The following is a 22,063-nucleotide window of genomic DNA, read 5'->3' on the forward strand; positions in this document are numbered from 1 at the left end:
AATATCAATGGACTCAATTCTCCAATAAAAAGACATAGGCTAGCAGACTGGATACATAAACAAGACCCAGAATTTTGGTACTATTACTGATGACTATCTATCTATGATCCATCTATCTATGATCTATCTATCTATCTATCTATCTCTCATCTATTTATCTATATATCTATCATTTATCATATCACATACATTTTTGTAAAAATATATTATTTAATAAAAATATCTATGGCTCAACGATTGTTTATAGAAGATGTATTTAAAAGCAAAAGATTGAAGGACATGAAATGCACTTGTCACTTTGTCAGTTATAGCATGAGCTTTTGAATCATGACATCACAATGACCTGCTACCCTGACTACCAAAGAATCCTCAGAATTCAGTAGTTTGTTTACCAGCCACAGTGTTCAGTTTGGTTTTTAGCACCTAGAAGGAAAGCAATAATTTCAAGTTCATTAATTGGTTCTCAATTGCAGGCTCCACTGTAAAGGTATGTATATAATAACTAACTTGATTCTTATGATGATCTAATGGAATGAGGAAGTGTTCTATCGTGATTCCTTCAGATCATGTGAATTAACTTTTAACTCAGCAATGGTTTTGTAAAAACTTACTTATTAAAAAATTTTAGTACCAATACTCTAAAGAAACAAAGTTGTCAGGTAAGGGGGGGTATGTTTTGAGCTTCCAGGAGAAAGTTTTCTATAAGTCTTCAAACAATACCTATCTTGGACATAAAAGAGGATTATTTTCTAGACTATTTAATTGTTTTTACCCACTATGAACACAAACTTTTGTTGTAAACTGGTCAGACTAAAACCTAGAGTCTATGAACATTCTGGTTTTCAGGAAATGATTTTTTTCCCTAGATATGTTGGGTGTGTTTTTTAAAGTTTTCAATATTTTAATGTTTATCCAGATAGAAAGGAATCACGTTTGACAACATGTTCATTTACTTTTAATTTTGGATATCATGAAACTGAGTTGGTATTATTTTTGTAAAACATCTTTACATTATTGTGGAGTGTGAGTGATGATAACCATTGCCTGCTGTTCCTCCTGACTCCTTGAACCTCATGGGTCTTAACTGCTTTCTAGGCAATAGGTGGTGTCTCTCTACATATTAATTGAAAGATATATGTTTTGGGCAGCATGATATTCACTTAATATATGTTTTAGTGTTTGAATTATATGAGCAGAGTACAGTAAAGAAACCACCCAAAGAGTATCTATTAATGTACTTGTCTACTGATTTATCATCCATCTGTCCCTGTATTCTATCTCTCACCTATATGACTTTCATACTATACATAGTTGTGAAAATGTTATTCCTTACAAAAACTTACAGTTCAACAACTGCTAGAAAAAACTTTTAAAGCCACTAAGTATAAGAAAAGGAAATGCATGTGTCACTTTGTCAGATGGCATGAGCCTTAGACTATTGATGTCGCAATGGTCCTACAGCCTAACTACTACAGAGTCCTCAGACTTTGGTGGTTTGTCTGTCAAAGGCAGTCACTAGTTTGGTGTTCAGGAGTAGAAAGGCAAAATAAAATTTCAGGTCCATCTGTTTATTGTCCTGCTTGTTCTTTGACTATCTGAGTTTATTGTCTTGCTTGTACCTTGACTATTTGCATCTATTGTATAGCTAGTTCCTCAACCTAGAACTGACCTTAATACTTGCATGTAATTATGATGGTATAAAAGCAACAAAGGAGGAGGAGGGATAGGATAGGGAGTTAAGGGGGGAGGTGGAATGGGAAAAGAGGATGACATTTGAAATGTAAATATATAAAATATCAAATAAGAAAAAATCTTTCACTGAAAGAGGAAGAAAGACTAAAAGAATAAAAAATTCAAGTCTGTTAAAAGGTTCTCCCTTCCAGTTGCCCCAAAAGGTATTTTTATAACTAATTAGATTCTCATGATAGACTAATCATATCGGTTAATGTTTTCTCTTCATTCCTACAGATCATATGAGCTAACTCTCAACTCAGCAATGGTTTCGTGAAAAGGTAGTCATTGTAGAAATATTCAATACCAATCTTCTGTAAAAAATTATTTTGGTGGACATAAAAATGAGGGAAAATGAACAAAATAGTTAATTTCTTGGTGTTATATAGAAAATATAGTTTGTCTCACTTTTTGTGCTTTGTGCCTCTAGTATTTCTAAAAGTTCAAGTTTCTATTACTTTGATTTTTCACTCTACAACTTAACTTTCAGCACATCTTACTTGATAATACTTCCATTGTTATTTCTTAAGTAGCTCTTTGGATGAATTTATTAAATATATAGGAAACAACGTTGTGTATTATTGCAAGCATGATATTTTTAACCTCTGTTCCATATTTTGATACTTCTTAATTAGAGAGTGGTTGTGTGGCTCACATGAACCTCACCCTCCTTTTCAATATATTCCATAAGTGTTATCTTTAGTAAGATTATAGCGATGAAATGGAACAAACATAGTACATTTTTTGGTACAAACATTTAACTCATACTGGTGAAAATTTAGAAAATTGTTTAAACTCCCAAGTATATCAGATACTACCAAGAACAAGAGACCTAGAGTATGCTTGTTTTCACAGTTTTACTATGTATGTTAAGTGTAGTTTAGATAGCCTGTATAAAGCTAAATCAATTAATGACTTAAGTTAAATAAAAGGTAATAATTTAATATATTACAATATAATTTTGCATACATTTGTCAGTCTGGCTAGAAAATATAAAGGAAGCTCTCTCCACAATTAAGGCCCCTACCACTTAATTTTAAAATAATTGAGTATTTTTTTCTAAAGAAAATAAAATTGTGGCTGAAAAAATATTCTGGGAGGAGAGGTATGCTTTGAGCATACAGGAGAAATGATTCTGTAAATTTAAAAAAAAGTCTGCCCAAGTTATGAGTGAAGATTATTTTATATGCAACCCAATTGTTTTAACCACATGACTACAAAGATTTAAAAATGTTCAGACTTTTTTGGCACTTGCAAAATCTAATAACTTGCTGGTTTTCTTCAAATTGTTATAGTTTCTATCACATATTGTGTTCTTTGGAATTTTTCTAAGTATTTGAATATTCAGACAGACAGGAGCTACTTTCCAGACATGTTCATTTGCTTTCAATTTTGCTTATCATGAAATTGAGTCGGTATTATTTTTTTGTCATATCTTTACATTATTGTTTGAAGTATATGATGACAACTCTTGGTGGGTATATTTCTTTGACATTTTGATTCACATGAATTGTAAATGCTTTCTAATTAAAAGATATGGTGCCTCTGTACACATTTTTTGGAAAAATGTAAGATGTTTCTGCCAGAATTATATTCCCTTAAAGAAAATATATATCATAAATATACAATTTGCTTGAGCAGGTCACATTAAAGAAACCACCAGAAGATTTGCCACTCCAGTACTACAGGGAAGAATTTTATTAGAGATAAGTAAAGAATCATGTTCAGAGGCAGGTGGAAGAGTTATGAGTAAAGAGAAAAAAGAAACAGATTTGCTATGGCCAAGGCTGGGTAGAAATAGAGAAGGAAGAATATCAGGAAAGAAAAATGGGGATAACTTGAGTAGGAGAAACTTTGCACTCATAAAGATGGAGAAGGAGACTGTATAGTTAGCATAGCACAGGAGATGGAGAGGTTTGAAGAGGTACAGAAATATAGGTGGAGACATTAAAATGTACAAGTGTTTTTAACTGTCCAGAATCCATGATGATATCCTTACAGGAGACAGGGGCAGGAGGCAAGGGAAATAACTGTTATTCTGGACAAGACCAACTTCACAAATATTTTTGAAAGCTGGAGGGTTTGTTTGATTGTTTGTTTGTTTTGCTGATTTGATAGACATCTAGTTTATTATAACAGTTTTGACAGCTCAACTGTACATCAGGATGGCAAACGCAGAAGCCTTTGGCTTCAGTTGTTTAGATTAATACAATTACAGCTTCAGAAGACAAAATACACCACTTGTTCATTTCTAAGTTTTCACCATTCAAGACAGTTTGGAGAAGGCACAATCACTTTTAAAAGAAATTTCTGAAGGAAACAGACATATAGGCCAATATAGGAAAGGACACATGTATAAAATGCAGTCTACAATTTTTAACTGTGGTTGATATTTTAATTTCTTCCTATCCTTTGCATTAGTATATTGTTTATGTTACAAGTTACAATTATATTTTAGCATCACATTTTTGTTCATATTTGAATTTCATACATGTATACCATATTTTAACTGTTATCATTATGAATGTTGCAATAATATTCCTCAGACCTTTATTTTCAACTTTACTTACTGTGTTTTAATATCATGAACTCTTTAAAATTTAGTATGAACATTTGTCTTATAACTTATCCACTAAATATTGTTCTGTTAGGTGGAGACCTGTACCAGGAGAATCTTTTCTATATGGAAATAAATTGTTAAGGGCAACATGGAACGAATTCATCAAACCTTGCTGTGCCAAGGCCCCGTGGAGATCACAAGCTACAACAAAAGGAAGAAAAGACATCTATCCTTATTTAATGATGTTTTGGTTGTGTCTAGTAACCTGTGAGTATATGCAACATGCATTCTTTACTATGAGAGGCTACACTTTAATTAGGCCTTTTTGTACAAAAATAACTTATGTCCTTTCAATTCTTTTTTTAAAAAGATTATAATTACTTCATTACTTCATGATAACAACTTCTCTTTCCTCTACCATGGTTTAGGTTTGGTGGACATTCCCCTACATGTTTCTCAGTTTGTTTTGACAATAGTTTTAGACACAGTTTTTAAAAATGAATTATTTAAGGTGCTCTCCTACTAACAATGCTGTAAGTTAGCCTGTCAACCTTGATCTGTCACTGTAAGCTCCCAGCATAGAAAATGGCAGTTAGTTTCTGACTGATGCAGGCTCAAATTAAGTGAATGGCCTGGCAGTCTTTCAATCTGTCCATCCTTCTTGTCACTTCTGCTCAACTCCCCTTCAGTCTACAGATGGAAATACATTTAGAAAAAAGATAGTAATTGACTCACTTGAATTAAAAACTTATATATACTGATAGTGTACCTTTTAAGTGTCGTCAGTGTAAGTAAGTGAAATTCACTTTGATTTTTGAGAGTAAAGGAAACTAGAATGACTGTTTTCCTTGAGAGGCCATCTAGTTTTTCCACTTTTGCTGTGTGGTGATAATAGGTAAAACTATTTTGAGAGTGTCATTCACATTATGGAAAGAGCATTACTAGTCTCATAGGAGATGATTGTCATTATTACTATTTTCAAAGAAGATTATCTCTTCTTAGACCTATTGAAATTAGAGGTTTTAGGTTTGGGCATTTCTTGTGAATTATGGTTCACATATATACATATATGTATATGTACAATTACATGTCTTGTAGTGGAAAAAATGTAAGTACAATGTTTCATATGATTAATATGTGTGTTTGTATGTTTGTGTGTGAGTGTGTATGCACAGATTCTTTAGTAAATATTACATATTATGCTTTAATTTTGACCATTCCATGTTATATTACATAGTGTGGAAAATCATTCTCTGTAGTATTATGTTTCACAAACATCACTCAGTTGAAGTTTAGAAGGGCTTAGATATAAGATTTTTGAATTAGGGTTTATTTTTGTGTCATATTGTCTCCTGAATCTGAGAGAGTCAGAGTAATTGTCTATAGTTTTGGACCAACATATTAACTTAAGTGTCCAACACAGAGTTACATATTCAATTTAAGACATACATGTACACACACACACACACACACACACACACACACACACAGGTAACATGAAGTCTATCATAAAAAAATAGAACAGTCATGAATCTGGGAAGAATTCTGTCAAAAGAGAAAAAAAAGAGAAACAAAAAATAATGGGAACCCTTTATGTATGTGAATTTCTCAAAAGACAAACTCCTTATAAAAGAACTGATAAAAATATGAAAGTTATGCTTACAAGATTATTATTTCTTACAAACACTGTTGAGACGATCAGAATGCTTGCTCAGAAGACATAATTCTAATAATGTGTTTAAAATATTGTGATAAATAATCATCTTTTGTATACTTGTATGGGATGTGCATTCTATGTTTACTAAAGAAGCCATTGTAGTGAGCTGATGTGACTTCCTAATATACAGAGAAGGACAATGGAAAATGAATTTTATTTAGTCAGACAATATTCCTACATTATTTACTTTGGAAAAATGACTAAATCTAATTAATTAAAATACAAAATTTTTAACTAACATATTTTGGTATGAACATTAAGGAAAGAAAGCAAAAATGGTTACTAATTGACAAAATTAAGGGAAGAAATCTTGAAACATGGCTTTCTAATATTGGCATATATATATATATCTATATATTCATAGTATGTTCACTCACATTTTCCAATCAGAAAACCATCAGGCTATGTCAATTTGTGTGCATTGAGAATCTTGTATCCTCCAGTAACTTCTTTCAACACATGATTTGTTGAATTCCATCTACCATGGTTTGAACTGTGCCTGAATGATAAAATGAAGGAGTCCAGTTCTGCTCTGGGGCAGGAAGAACTGGGAATTTCTACAAGCGATTACAACTACAATGCAAATCAAACTAACAGAGATACTTGATTCTCTTTGTAGGAAAAGGAAGAAGTTTAAGATCAAATGTATCATACCACTGAATAACCTGTGGGCCATGGATGATGTGTTCCTTTTTAGGAAAAAGGAAAACTGTACTTCCAAGACCCTTTTCTTCTCATGGTCTACTGGAAATTTTTTTGCAATGTTTTGGTAAGACCTACAGTTTGGACCTTTATTCACAATAGGATAGCTGTATAAATTGAAGGCCAATTAATGCTTCATAATTCACAGTTTTAACCAATTAACCAGAATGTTTGCAAAATACAAATTCATTTTAGTCTGATTTTATACATGTTGCCAACTCAAAATTTTCCCTTATATGATGACTCTAGTGTGTTCCCCATTTGGGAAACATCATCTTCAGTGTTCACATGCAGAGATTCCTGATCACAGCTTCAGAACCAACCCCTAAATATCACCAAGTACCAATAAGCTTTCCTGTGATAACATCACTTTTTATTTTATTGACATTAAATAACTTGTGTGTGTGTGTTTGTGTGTTTGTGTGTGTAGGTTGAGGGGTAGAAGCATGAGCCACCCTTCTGATAAAAATGGTTGCACCTGGAGAATAGAGTGGGTGAACAGTTAATGGCACAAACAAGAATGTGCCAGTCTATGAGCAGGAATGAGTCCATAGTTCCATAGAAAATCAGGTTGAGTTAGAGATGTTTGAACCATGGCAAAAGGGAGAAGATAATTCTGTGAATGAAAGATTTTGCAGCATGGATAATTATTTTCAGGACAAGGAAACAATGTACATATAATTTACAGATGGAAAAACTATACCTGACATAGGGTTGTGAACATGGGGAAGAGTAATAGTGCATTGGATAAGGGTTGCTGTTTGGATAAGAAAAACATTGAACAACAAGATAATGTTGATGACTATAAGACACTGTGATTGTGTCAAATATCAATGAGTTCTATCTGATTCAACATAGAATTTGCAGTTATAAAATGTTAGCATTGTGAGTTCATCTTTAATCTATCTTAATTGAGAGTATTACAAGCTAAAGTGGAATAGTGGTGGGCTTATTAATTTGTACCAGGAGAGGTAATGTGATGACACACAGATGAAGTACTAGTTTCTAGGATCTCCTGTCTTGTCTGCTAATTCTATAATTCACACAAGGAAATAAACAGTATTTATTTTCTTAATAGATGTTCTCCCTGGGTTAATTGTGTTCTAACCAAAGGTCATATAACTAGCCCGTGTTTTAGTGTGAATAATGGTACATTTCTGTGTGGATGTGACCGCATGATAAGAGGACACTGTCTTTTTTGTGTGTTCTTTTTTTGGGGGTGGTATACACCTTTATTTTTAAAAATTAATTATTTACTGGATTTTTATTACATTTCAGATGTTATCCCCTTTCCCTATTTACCCCCAACCAGAAAACCCTTATCTCATTCCCCTCTCCCCCTCCTCCTGCTTCTATGAAGATGTGAACCAACCCACCCACCCACTCCCAAATCCCTGCCCTTAAATTTCCCCACACTTGGACATCCAGCCTTCACAGAAGCAAGGACCTCCTCTCCTACCTATGCCCTACAAATATATATATATATATATATATATATATATATATATATATATATATATATATATATATATGAAACTGAAGCTAAAAAGTAATTGCTGGCCCAGGCATAGTCACACAGCTCTTAGAACATGGTCAAGTCTTGACATTCCCAACTAGCTTCCACACTATATTCAACTTCCTGTCATACAAGTGTTCCATGAAACATGTCATTCAGAAGGGCAGTCATGTGTGGAATATCATCTACCCCTGCAACTTCTGGTGGCCATTGGTTCATAATAATTTTTATGAGCAATAAGCCTAAAAATTGTATCATTCTCAAGTCTCTAACCCTGTTTTTCACTTTTAACATTACAGTTCGAAAGAACAGAAAGATCAATGGTTTAATTTTCTGAAAAGGTATTTTACTTGTGATTATACTTTAATTCTGTAACTGGTATGGAAATTGCAGTTTGTGCTTTATTTCTTTCTGAAAACTATATTTGGTAGACTGTCTCCAAGAATGTTATTGGTTAGATGATCACTGGATACTGCTTTCGAGTCTCCTGTCTATCACATATTTTATTTAATTTTGAGGAAGTTTTGTATTCATTGTCTCCTCTTTATATTGGAGTAAATAGTACTCTTCAGTCTTACTTTAAATTCCATTCTATAGATGTTACTCTACCGTGTGCATCCAAACCATCTGCTACTTTCTGTTTGAGTTCAGGCAGATTTAAGGGAAATTACTGTAATTACTTACATACTATAGTTCAACAAACCCAACATTGGGCAGCTGTGAATGGGAAATCAAAAAAATCTAATAGTTGTTCAGCCCATGAGGCTAGTTTGTTTCACCTGATCTTCTGTACAAACTGGAATCCTGAAGAAGTAGATATCAACAGATGTGCTGGCAGTAACTGCAGTCAGGCAAAGAAGAGTGAGTCTGCCTTCTGTCAATGTCCTTATGTAGACCTCCATCAGAAGGTGTGGCTCAGATGTGTGTACCACCATGCCTAGATTGGGACCTTGCTTTGTTCCAGGCAGACCTTGCACTCAGAGATCCACGTCCCTCAGTCTCCTGGGATATTAATCCCATGGGTGGGTGTGCCAATTCTACCTTGCCTGGGCCTAAGCAATTCATGGCACCTATGCCTCAAGATCTCCATGTCAAGGTCCAAGTCAAAAGCCTGTGTCTTCCAGCCTCAAGGTTTGGATTACAGGTGTGCCCTCCATTTCTGGATTGTAGCTCATTCCAGATGTAGTCAGGATGACAACAAAATTGCAAACAAAAAGTTCTGAGGACAGGCTGTGCTTCCTAGATCAATGTGCTATCACCTGACCGAGTCTTTGGTTCTGAAACACTTTTAAATATTCCCTAATCCAATAATGCATATTGCTAAACTGATTGTCTTGTATTTATCAATAAGATGGCACTTATAAAATATTAACAGTGATTAGCTTAAAAGAAGCTACTAGGAAATTAATTTTACTATAGTTTGTGTTTTTATTGCATTTGTGCAGAGCCATTGATAAAGCCAAGAAGGATACCAAGAAAACATTCTCACTGCAGATATTCACTGAGAACATCCCAACCTGTGACAGTGTATGTGAAAGTCAAAACTGATATTTCAAGTTCATGACTAGCAGAGAGAGGCAGTTTGTAGAATAATGGAAGATGGAAACACCAGAAGAGGGTGGGGGGAGAAATAGTAAGAATTTATGTATATGGAAAAGCTGTAAGTGTATGGCATGCACACATGTGTCTTTTATATGTGAAATGTAGAAAGAAATATGAAGCAAGATTGATCCATATGATAGAGCAAGAAAAAAGAGGAAATATTTTGCTTAAATGACTGAAAATTGAGTCGGATAATTGCAACAGCATACATTTCCAAGCCAACTATTATTATTAGAATTAAGCTGCTTTATCTTCTGAGTTCTTATTTCTTGTATATTAACTTAGATGTTATTCAAGTATTATTTATTTTACAATATTTCTGTTTCATCAAAAATAATTATATAAAAAAGTAATAAATAATCTTAAGGAAAACAAAATATTATCAAGAATTAATTTCCTCTCCACATCCACATGGATCATAACTTTTTATCTCTGTACCTCTGTCCTCTGCTCCTTCAGGATGTCTCTTACTGTGCATCCTGACACCTGCTTTGGAAGGCCCAGTGCATAATCATGGCTCTTGATCCTCTTATTTAGTTGAATGTTCTAGGCATATGGATATATTTTCTTGTATCTTCTGTTTAGAAATATTTTTGACTTACCATTGGTGTGTGTGGTGTGTGTGTGTGGGGTGTGTGTGTGTTCCTATGTGTTCACAGCTTAGAATATATCTTATGACTTCACATACTATATAGTAATTTTATCATTGAGTTACTCACACATTAAATACTTGTCTATTTTTTCTAATACTTATATTTGTCTATTTTCACTATTGGCTTTAGTGCAGATCATAAATTTAAATGTTATGCAGCATGCAGAGCATTGAAGACCATTCCTACTGTAAAGCAGAACAGAATGTAGCCCAGAGGATCACCATCTCTCTGACTTTATAAATGCTAACGGGTATAATACGTACCTAGAGTCAATATTCAAATATGTCACTTTTGAGACTGCACTAAACTTACCAAGAAGTGAATAATGATCACCACAGAATTTGATCTTCATACTTTCTTTTCTTTTTTGCCTTTTATTTACATTTTACATTCCAGATTTTATTCCCCCCATCCACCCTCCAACTGTTCCACATCCCATACCTCCTCCCCATCTCCTGTCTCCATGAAGATGTCTCCACCACACACGCCCACACCAGTCAGACCTTTAAACTTCCTGGGGTTCCCAGTCTCTTGAAGATTGGGTGCAACTTCTGACTGAACCCATTCCCTGCAGTCCTCTGCTGTATATGTGTTGGGGTCCTCATATCAGTTAGTGTATGCTTCACAGTTGGTGGGCCAGTGTTTGGGAGATCTCAGGGGTTCAGATTAATTGAAAGTGCTGGTCTTCCCACAGGGTTGCCCTCCTCTTCAGCTTCTTCCAGCCATTCCCTAATTCAACCAAAAGGGTCAGCAGGTTCAGTCCATTGGGTGCAAATATCTGCATCTGACTATTGTCAGCTGCTCATTTGGTCATCTGGAGTGTGGTCATGCTAGGTCTGTTTTTGTGAGTGTTCCATGGCCTCAGTAATATTGTCAGGCCTTGGGACCTCCCTTGAGCTGGATCCTACTTTGGGCCTGTTGCTGGGACTTCCTTTCCTCAGGCTCCTCTCCATTTTCATTCCTGCAGTTTCTTCAGACAGGAACAAATATAGGTCAGAGTTTGATTGTGGGATGACAACCCCTTCCTTCTTTGATGCCCTGTCTTCTTGCTGGAGGTGGGCTCTCTAAGTTCTCTCTCCCTACTATTGGGCATTTCATCTAAGGTCCCTCTCTTAGATGTCCTGAGAGACTCTCACCTTCCAGGTCTCCGGTGCATTTTGGAGGATCCCCAGTACTTCCTACCTCCTTAGGCTGAATGTTTCCATTCTTTCTGTTGGCCCTCAGGGCATCAGTCCTTTTCCCTTGCCCAATACCAGATCAGGTCCCTTCTTCCCCCCATAGGCTCCCCCACCCCCACACACTTTCTTTCCCAGATCTCTCTCTCCCTTCCCAACTGAGATTGGTTTTTTTCCCTCCCAAGTGGGACAGAGGAATCCTTACTTGGGCCCTTCAACTTGTTGACATTTCTTAGTTCAGTGGACTGTATCACAGGTATTTGGTGCATTCCTTCTATCTTCCTTCCTTCCTTCCTTCCTTCCTTCCTTCCTGTCTCTCTCTCTCTCTCTCTCTCTCTCTCTCTCTCTCTCTCTCTCTCTCTCTCTCTTTCTTTTTTATGGCTAATATCTGCTTATTAGTGAGAACAAACCATGCATGTCCTTTTGGGTCTGAGTTACCTCACTCTGGTTGATATTTTCTATCTCAATCCAGTTGAAAGCAAAACTCAGGATGTCCTCCTTCTTAATAGCTGAGTAATTGTGGAAATGAAGCACAATTTCTGGATCCTTTCTTCTCTCGTGGAATATCTGGGTTGTTTCCAGCTCTGGCTATCACAAATAAGTCTGCTATGAACATAGTGGAACACTGACCCCTGTGGCACGGTGGGGCATCTTTTGCACATCTTTCTAGGTTATAAAATCAGTACTTAAAGAGAAAAGTGTAGTATAAAGTAATTTCTATCCAGTGACATAAATTAGGAGAACACTCACTAGCTTGGCTGAACTAGATCTGTCTTCAGGAGAGAGAAGAGAACAAGAGCAGATAGTCCTTTAGGGAAGTGTTCTCTTGCCTCTGCTGCTTGATTTCAGCTGTGGCAAATGCTCATTGTACATGAGCAATTTCCCTGGTGTCTTACAACACTGCTGTGACTTAGATCCAACTCCTTAAAGGAATCATTTTTACTGATTTTCACCCACGACTCTAGTGCTTTCATATTTTATCCTGCCTTGAAATTGTTGAAAAAATTTTCTGTATTTCAGATTAGTAATAGACACTTTTCAACCTTTCTTCGTGTGATGCTATGCTTAATTCCATTTTTTTGTTGAAGAGATGTTTTCAGGACATAAAATCCTTCTTCTAATTTAAATAAATATTCTCAATCACTTTTCTTTCTACAGCTTCCCTAGTGATTATTCAGTAATGATCACTCATGTATTTGCCAGTTTTTGGTGGTTTTCTTTGGTATTTTGTTTACAGTTTGGCCCTTTGGGTTTAAGAGTTCTTTGAATCATCCCTGTATTTCATTACACTTAAGATAATCCTGTATATTTTTCCCTTTGGATGAATTAGGAAAATGTTTTTACTATTTTTACTTATGAATTTCTTGTCCTCACAATATTACTCTTTTAAATTATGCTTAGGAGTGAACCTAGATTTCTCAGACTCTATTTATATTTTAAAACATAGATGAAGATGATTTTAGAGTCTTCTTTATTAGATAATTTCATATAAGTATAGAAATCCACTTCCTATTGACCTGCATGAATCTTAAGATATCCCCAAACTTCTCCCTAAGTTGTACATGTCTTCTCCTATTCTTGACTTCAAATACAAATAGGTAAAATATTGATTTTTTGACCTAATATTGTAGACATAGCAATTAACTACAATGTCTTCATGAGTCAATGCCTATGCCATGGCTGGAAAACAGCATTTTTCTACATGCCCTGATGGCTATAAGTAATCTGTTTTGAAATTCATACCTTAGAGATAGCAAAACCTCACTGTTTCACATTATTTATTAATACATAATTTCAATAGTTACAGGATTTTTATTTGAGTTTATAGTTCTTTTTTTATACAGTAAACATATTTTTGTATCATTGAACAATTACTAATTTTTTACCTCATAGTAGGAACATGTGATCTATCATAAGGCTGATCTTCTGAGAATTACTTACATATCCCTGGTTCACCATGAGTCAAGAAATATTTTAACATGTAGAAACACCTCCCAGCTGTCTTTTCATTTTCATGCTTTAAAAACATTATTTTTAGAATAATTTTGTTTAAAAAGAGTCTGTCTCTGAAATGTTTCTGTTTTATAAACATCACCACCATCAGGAAGAAATGCACACATCTTTTCAAGTATTACTTAGATCTTAATGTATTTGAAATGCTCTGAGAACACAATATTTTACAATAATGTGAATTAAAATCCTATGTGAAATATTTCTCTACCTCATGTGTGGTTTTCTATAATAATAATTTGTTGTTTTTAAATTATACAGAAGTTTTCAGATATTCAACAAAATTTCAGAAGCTTTAATTTAATTTATTATGCTCCATTTATGTGTGTGTCTTTATGCATGTGTATGTGTACCCATGTATGTGGTGTTCGACTATGTTCTCCTAGAATATATGATTTCTGAATCATGAGGTATGTTTTCACCTTTAGATGACTAACTCTACATTCTGAGCAGATGTGCACATTTGTTTCTTCCTGTTTATATTAAAACTCCAAGAACAGAGCTGTTCATACACATTCTAATATATTTTTGCCTAATTGTTTCTCTATGGATAGCAAGATGAAAAATCAGGTAGTGTGAGATGTCCTTGTTCATAAAATTCAAGTAAACTGACATGTTATGATAGGGTCTTGGAGAAATATTCAGCAAAACACACACCTGCACACACACACACACACACACACACACACAAACACACACACACACAAACACACACAAACACAATTATTTTCAGGGTAATAGGATATGCCCAGCAGTTAGAAGACACTAAATAAAACTCTGTGAAAGAGATGCCTTATGAAGTGGTTTCCTTTGGTCTTGGTTCAAAGTTGTTTATGGATGTGGGACCACTGTGTTATGTTTCTTACTTAGGAGATTGTTTCTGTGACACGCTGCTTATTGCAGATACCTGATACTGTAGAAACTAACTTCATAAAGATATACCTATCTACTCACTGTCATACACTTTGGTAATGTAGTAGAATTCCATTCTATCAATGGTATCTTCTCAGATTCGTTATCAATTGATTTCACGCTATTTTCGTCTTGCTGTCTTCCTAGGTCTCTGGAGCAATTTTTAAATGTGAGAGGTGGTAGAAAGCACTTTGCTTGTTCTTGGCAATATGAAGTGATGGAGTAATTCTAAAATATTTATTTTCATTTCCTAGTTCTATCACCATTACTTATTTCATTGCTATATATCTGTATATTATCTAACTGTATAAAAAGCATATAAAAAGTACTCACTCATCTTTTGTTTGTTTTGTTTATAATTTTCTTTTATTTTTGTTTGTTTTAGTCTTTTGTTTGATTTTTTAAGTGCATCTGCTATTTATCCTGATTTCCTAGAACTGAGCTCATGCTGTGTATGAATGAAATGGTGTAAAATGATGAAGTCTGGATGGGGAGAAAGCAAAGGGTTTTGCTCTGTGTTAACCACCCTCCCTGATTTCCACAGCCATAATTTAAAAAAAAAAACAGGATTCTGTGCTCCTGCACACTTGGCTACTTAGTAATCCTTTATTATACACAACCTGTTACAGTTATGTTTGAATTCGAAGTAGCCACATAGTTAATTTTGTGATAAATATGGTAGACTGACAGTCCTCCAGATTTAACTCAAGGAAATAAAACTAATTGTTTATTCTGTATTAGACTTGCCATTACAGAGTGTAGATTATAGTAATGATTAGACACTAATTTTGTAATCATGAGGTTTGAAGTTATTTTATACCACTCTTCTCTGTACTTTTCATAGCCTTTATGTGTATCAGCAACAACCATCGATACAGTGAATGATATAATTGAGAAGTTACTACCAATGATTAAAGTGCCTGTAAGTTATTTTCAAGTTACTTTGAGTTAAACTTGAATTTTGTGTTTGAGGTATGTGCAAGTGTGTATGCAAATAAATAATTCATATAAAACTTAATCATGATAAATTTACAAATTATATCTTACAATCTTTTCCCTTTGGAACTGATGGCATCTAAGATATAATAATAATTTTTACAGGGACTTTTTTGAATTTCTTGTCTACAGAAATTAAACTCATAACCCAAGGATATGGAGCTATACTTTTACTATCACTAGACACTAAAGATGCATCCTAACAAAGTAAGATTAATTGGTCATAGGCACACATAATAATTTAAAGAATGCCAATCTTAGAGACAAGAAGATTTTTCTCTTTGTTATCATTTTTCTTTATTTCATTAAAATTTTATTGAATTCCTTTATGGTATATAAATCCTCTCCTCTCTCATTTCTTCTTGTTTTAATTTCTCTGTGCATCAAGGTGTAAGTGTGCATGTTCTAGTGTGGTGTTGTTATTTTTAAATCTATAATAAAGATTTTGTCTATGTTCTTTCTCTCTGCATACATGTCTGTATATTTGGTCTTTATGTTTTAAATGTGCATGTGTATCTCTGTCTATTTCCCACTTTCTGTCTCCCTCTCCCCTTCTGTCTCTCTGTCTCTCTATGTCTGTCTGTCTCTCTCTTTCTCTCTCTCTCTCTTTGTGTGTGTGTGTTTATTGAACGTGTGTATGTTGCTCTCTATCACTTCCTGTGAGTTTGTATGACTCTCTGAGTGTTGTTCTGTTTCTCTGTCTCTGTCACTCTTTCTCTGACTCACTATTTCCTCTCCTTGTATGTTTTGCTTGGTGTAGGTATGTTGTGGAACTTCTTTTCAGTATCTGGCCCATTTTCCAAGTTAGACACACTTTCATCCTTTCCACAGACTGGCTATCTCTGAATGAAAACCAAAGTTGTGTGCACTCCTAGGCACCTTCAAAGCTTCTCTGTTTTGGTCTATTTTTCTCATGTTGCTGAAGCAACCATAGCTTTCAAATGTTCTTTATCAAGTCAGCATAATCACTGGGAGTATATGACTCTGTGGGTACTAGGTTGTGTGCTCAAGCCAAATCAACCTTCAATATTCCACTGACAGAATGGAGAGACCTATGTAAGTAATTTTATAATTTCTTTGTTACTGTTGATGGCAGAATGCAATTATTCTACTGTGCAATAGACCAAGGTTTCCTCAGAGAGGAAAGGCAGGTACCCAAGGGTTTTCTCTGAAATTAGTCCTGATGTCTCAAACCCGTGGTCAGAACACATGCCATTAATACTGGTCCTAATAATTTCGCTGCTAGAGAGCTTGAAATTGTAAGAAAAGAAACCACTAGATTCTTCAAGATTCTACTGTCAGATTATTTGTGACGGTTGGTTCTTTTTGGCTCCCAGTACATTGAAGAATACCAACTGTGGTTCTGTCCTGGCCAATGGGAAGCTCCAAGATTACTCCAAGGTAAGTAACAGGAAAATCTAAGGAAGGACCAGCTGAGTTCAGTAATCTAAGCCTGAAGTGTCAATGTTTTCATTATTTACTCTTAAATATAAGTACACACTAAAGCAAAATAACTAAACAGTTTTTCATTTATTATATTCATAATTAATAATTTTAATACAGCTTTCTGGCACATGATAACATGTCATTATGAAAGAGTCGTAGGTCTCACAAAAAAGAAATAACTGAAATTTTGTGTTTTCTCTTTGAGAAACATAATTTTCCTAAAAAGAGAAAAAACAAAATTCTATATATATTGTTTCTGAAGAAAATAACTGAAAAAACCATTTGGTGATCATTACAGAAAATCCTATGAGTAGAAAAAAATTTTCAGTGATTTCCAACACCCACATAATAGCTAATAGTCATCCATAACTCCAGTTTCAGGAGATCAAATTCCCTGTTCTGACCTGCTCAGGTATCAGGCTCAGAATGGTACAAAGATGTACATTGAAGCCAAACAGTTACAACCAGAAACAAGTCTAAAATTAAAATGAAAACAGGTTCAAAGAACAACTCACTGTCTTTAAGGAAACTTCAGCCACAAGCCTTATTTTCTTTTGTGTGTGTGTGAAGGTTTTTCATAAGCAGTAAGAAATTTAGAAACTTTAAAAATTATTCTGTTCATTCCAAACTATGTAGATTCTGTTTCATAATGAAAATGTGCATGTATACATATCTAAGTCCATGTGAAATATTCAGTTCACATCTTCCTTTAACCAGTAATTCCCCCACAGAATGAGAGATCATTATCAGATTATTGGAGACTTCCTGATTGAATCACCTGCCATTCCTTCTATAGCAGTTGTTTAATTTCTCCCTAACTACATTATTGCCAAATAAATAATAGTAATAAAATGATCAGAAGCATTTGGATAAGATTTAAACTGTGAGATCATCAAGAATGCTTGCAAAGTCGATCTTTTAAAAGCTAACAGAAACATGAAGTTCTAATGCATAAGGTGACCTTCAGACAAGTGACAGTAACAATGTCTTTTGTAGATGAGAGAATACTGTTATTCAAAATTTTCCGATGTATCATGAAAAGAATCTGTGGGGATATTCTTGATCATTTGAAGGAATCCAAAACCAATACTTTTGGTTGTCCTCAGTGTTTATTTTCAGGGCTTTAATAAACTAGACCCTTAACCCACTCATTGGACTTTATTTTCCTTTATGCAACCGAGTATTGCTATTGAGTCCAGGCAAGTAAGTAACTCTCAACCCTCACTACTTCAGTCAAATGAGTGCTGAAAATACAGGAATCTGCCAAAATCATCTTGTCTTTTCACTTTTTATAAGGTTGACACAATAGCAGTACTCGGTCCATGAAAAGATAAATGTGGATATTTAAAATAAATTTATGGAGTGAAATGTGTCAAATTGATAATATTTTAAGGTTTGGAAGATCTTTGTTCATCATAGATGCTTCAGAAATCCCAAGAACTTAAAGCTCTTCTAAGTTTCTCAGCATGATTTTAAATGTGTATTTCAACCCACAGGCCATATGCTAGTAAGTATCCCTCATGTCTATATTTTTTCCTGTTGATCACTAGGAAGGATCTGGAGTCCTTTCATCTCAATATTGCTTTAAATCTTGCTCTCATTGTAGAACTGACATTCCATCTGTGTTGAAAACAAAGGCAAATCAAGACTTTAATCATATTGGTGATTCATCAGAAATGGACAAAGCCAAGGTTTCATAGTTCCTAGAAAGCCATAACTATCACACAGCACATACTCTCTTGACATTTCTTGAGAGAAGAAAACTTAAAACAGCGGAGAGCACATTATGAACATCAATTCAATTCTAATTTTGTATTTATATTTCTGGCCCAGAGTTACTGTTTGTTGAAACAGTCTGAAAGTGGTGTTGTGAGAAAGAAATTAATCTCACTGCTTGTGAAAAATCTTCAAACACACACAAAAGAAAAATGTCTTGAATTGCAGTTTCCTTAAAGACACTGAATTCTTCTTTAAATGTGCTTGCATGCCCTCCCATGGTGTAGCAGAAAGGAGAGAGTTTACTTCATCTGGTATTGTTCATATAGCTCTATGGAGAAACATGATTTGTCTATCCAGCTTTGGAATTGTACACATTCCTCTGGTGACTCTTCTTAACCTTCAGTTTATAAATTATCTGATGTGATGAGAACAGGTGTCTATTGCATACACATTCATCCTGCCTCATTATTAGGCCACATTCTTCCAGGTCCATGTCTCCAACTGGAGTACTAAGAAACTGTTGTGTGTCCAGAAGGGCTCATGTGTTTTCTAGAGCATAAAGCATCACCCTGACCATTGTGAAGGAGAACAGCAATGGGAGGAAGCAGAGGCCATTCCACTTCACTGATTCCAAGAAACCCTGTCCTCATACTGTGAATGGAAATGGACTCTCTATAAATGTGGTTGTCATCATGAGAGAAAAAAGTATTGGACAGAGAAGTGCTTTCTATGGCTAATAGAATTACTTATAGAGTTCCATGCTCCCAATTATATGAAGACATATATGCAGGGGGAATTATTTAAATTGATTAATATAAAGCTAGACAAGTAAACTAAATTTCTTGTGATGTAAAAATCTTATTGATATCAAGACTATTACAGGCAGGTCTTAATATTGTCAGAGTAGAACACAGCAGAATCTGTCAAACAAAGTGCTCTGGTAGATATAAATAAAGTGATAAATTGAAAATTATCTCCTCGATTTTAGAGTTTTCAACTTATATATACTTCCTTTATCATAATATCCTTGTAAGTCTCCTAATGCTTAGGGTATACAGTCTACATTGTCCAGAAGAAGAGTTGGACGCAAAACACAGCAGTGCATGCTAAATCCCATTGGAAGATTTACCCACATTTATCATTACTAGATTTAATTCATACTCTTATTTTCTTCTTATAGACCAGGAGTGTCTACATGATATTATACTGAACAACCTTCAAACTAACTTCAATAGAAGGAACTCAAAAATGTTCCCTGCTTTTCCCGCCTTGCCTGGGCTGCTTGTAAATGACATATACTTGGATGCAGAGGGGCAATTCATCTTAAAGCCTGCCTTAACGTACTCACCTACAAGCCAGCAGCAAAGTGAGTCCTCCACCTTCCTTCAAGTACCAGCTCAGTTCCCATCTCAATTTGGCACAAAATACCAATGCATGTTGTCATTTTCTTGCTTGAGGAAGGGGCGCTGTAGGAAAGAAACCACAAACAAAACAATATGGCCCAAGTCTAGCGTAAGATCTCTATATTGTTATATGAAGCTTGATTATAGAAATAACATTATATTTGTTCTAGATAGTCAACATACGCTGGCATGCCTAGACACTATATGCACATGAGTGTGTGTGTACACATCTTTTTTCCCATTAGAATATGATTTCCCTTAGTTTCATGATCAAAGCAGAAAAGGACCTACAAACTGCATTTAAGCTATTGTATTGCAAGAGAAACAGGAAAGTTTTATGTATGGAATTGAAGATCATCTTTTTCAGACTAAAGTAGAAATAACATTAGTCTCTTAGGCCAGACTCTAGTTTTCTTCTTTTTTTAATCCACTATTTTCTTCATTTACATTTCAAATGTTATCCCCTATGAAAATACCTTATCCCACCCTTCTCCCCTTGCTTCTATGAGGGTGTCCCCCCACATACCCACTACCACGTATTCGTACTGGCTTTCTCATACACTGGGGGATGAAGGCTTCACAGGAACAGGAGCCTCTTCTCCCATTGATGTCCAACAAAGCCATCCTCTGCTACATATGCACCCGGAGCCATTAGCTGCTTCATGCGTACTCTTTGTTTGGTGGTTCATTCCCAGGAGCTCTGGGGGCTCTGGTTGGCTCATTTTGTTGTTCTTCCTATAGGGTTCCTATAGGTTCAGCTCTGTCAGTCCTTTCTCTAACTTCTCCACTGGGGACTTGGCTTAGTCCAATGGTAGGCTGTGAGCATCCACCTCTGTATTTATCAAGCTCTGGCAGAGACTCAGGAGACAGCTATAACAGACTCCTGTCAGCAAACACTTCTTGGCATCCACAATAGTGTTTGGGATGGATCCCCATGTGTTGCAGTCTCTGGATGACTTTTCCTTTAGTCTGTGCTCTACACTTTGTGTCTGTATCTCCTCCCATTATTATTTGGTTCCCCCTTTTAGGAAGGACCAAATTATCCATCCATTCTTTGGTCTTCCTTCTTCTTGAGGTTCATGTTGTCTTTGCATATCTTGGGTATCCCCAGCTTTTGGGCTAATATCAACTTATTAGTGAGAGTATATTATGTGTGTTCTTTTGTGATTGGTTCACCTTACACAGTATGATATTTTCTAGTTCCATTCATATAGTACTCTATTGTGTAAATGCACCACATTTTCTGTATCCTTTCCTCTGTTGAAGGACATCTGGCTTCTTTCCAGCTTCTGTCTATGATAAATAAGGCTGCTATGAACATAGTGGGACAGGTGTCCTTGTTATATGTTGGGGCATGTCTTTAGAGACTTGAAGTTTTTGTCATACAGAACAAGAATGAAATTATGCTATAGTTTGGAAGAATAATAGTATTATTATTAGAGTCACACTAAGGTATTTCATAATATTTGTGACTATTGTGAAGGGTGTCATTTCCCTATTTTCTTTATCAGTCTGTTTATCCTTTGAGTGGAGGAAGGCTAATGATTTATTTGAGTTAATGTTATCTGCAGCCACTTTGCTGAAGTTGTTTATCAGGTTGAGGAGTTCCCTGGTGGAATTTTTGGGGTCACTTAAGTATAATATCTCATCATCTGCAAATAGTGTTTTTTTTTTATTTCTTTCTTTCCAATGTGTATCCCTTTGACCTCCTTTTGCTGTCTAATTGCTCTGGATAGGACTTCAAGTACTGTATTTAGTAAGTAGTGAAAAAGTGGGCAGCCTTATCTAGTCCCTGACTTTAGTGGGATTGCTTCAAGTTTATTTCCATTTAGCTTGGTGTTGGCTACTGGTTTGCTGTATATTGCTTTTACTGTGTTTGGGTATGGCCCTTGAATTTATGTTCTTCCCAAGACTTTTATCA

General features: G+C 35.1%; 1 protein-coding gene across 1 annotated transcript in view; it reads left to right on the top strand.

The window, feature by feature from the left end:
* Positions 1-378: 378 nt before the first annotated feature.
* LOC143436481 (rho GTPase-activating protein 20-like) overlaps positions 379-22,063 on the top strand; it is a 40,631-nt gene continuing 18,946 nt past the window's right edge. Inside the window, exons 1-9 of the mRNA XM_076920861.1 lie at positions 379-487; positions 1,969-2,012; positions 4,383-4,558; positions 6,628-6,777; positions 8,526-8,567; positions 9,672-9,753; positions 15,423-15,500; positions 16,912-16,975; positions 19,920-20,105. Coding sequence (XP_076776976.1) covers positions 4,440-4,558; positions 6,628-6,777; positions 8,526-8,567; positions 9,672-9,753; positions 15,423-15,500; positions 16,912-16,975; positions 19,920-20,105 — 721 coding nt within the window. The 5' untranslated portion in view covers positions 379-487; positions 1,969-2,012; positions 4,383-4,439. The remainder of the gene's footprint in view (positions 488-1,968; positions 2,013-4,382; positions 4,559-6,627; positions 6,778-8,525; positions 8,568-9,671; positions 9,754-15,422; positions 15,501-16,911; positions 16,976-19,919; positions 20,106-22,063) is intronic.

Source organism: Arvicanthis niloticus, chromosome 22, assembly GCF_011762505.2.
Source record: "Arvicanthis niloticus isolate mArvNil1 chromosome 22, mArvNil1.pat.X, whole genome shotgun sequence".
Lineage (NCBI taxonomy): Eukaryota > Metazoa > Chordata > Mammalia > Rodentia > Muridae > Arvicanthis > Arvicanthis niloticus.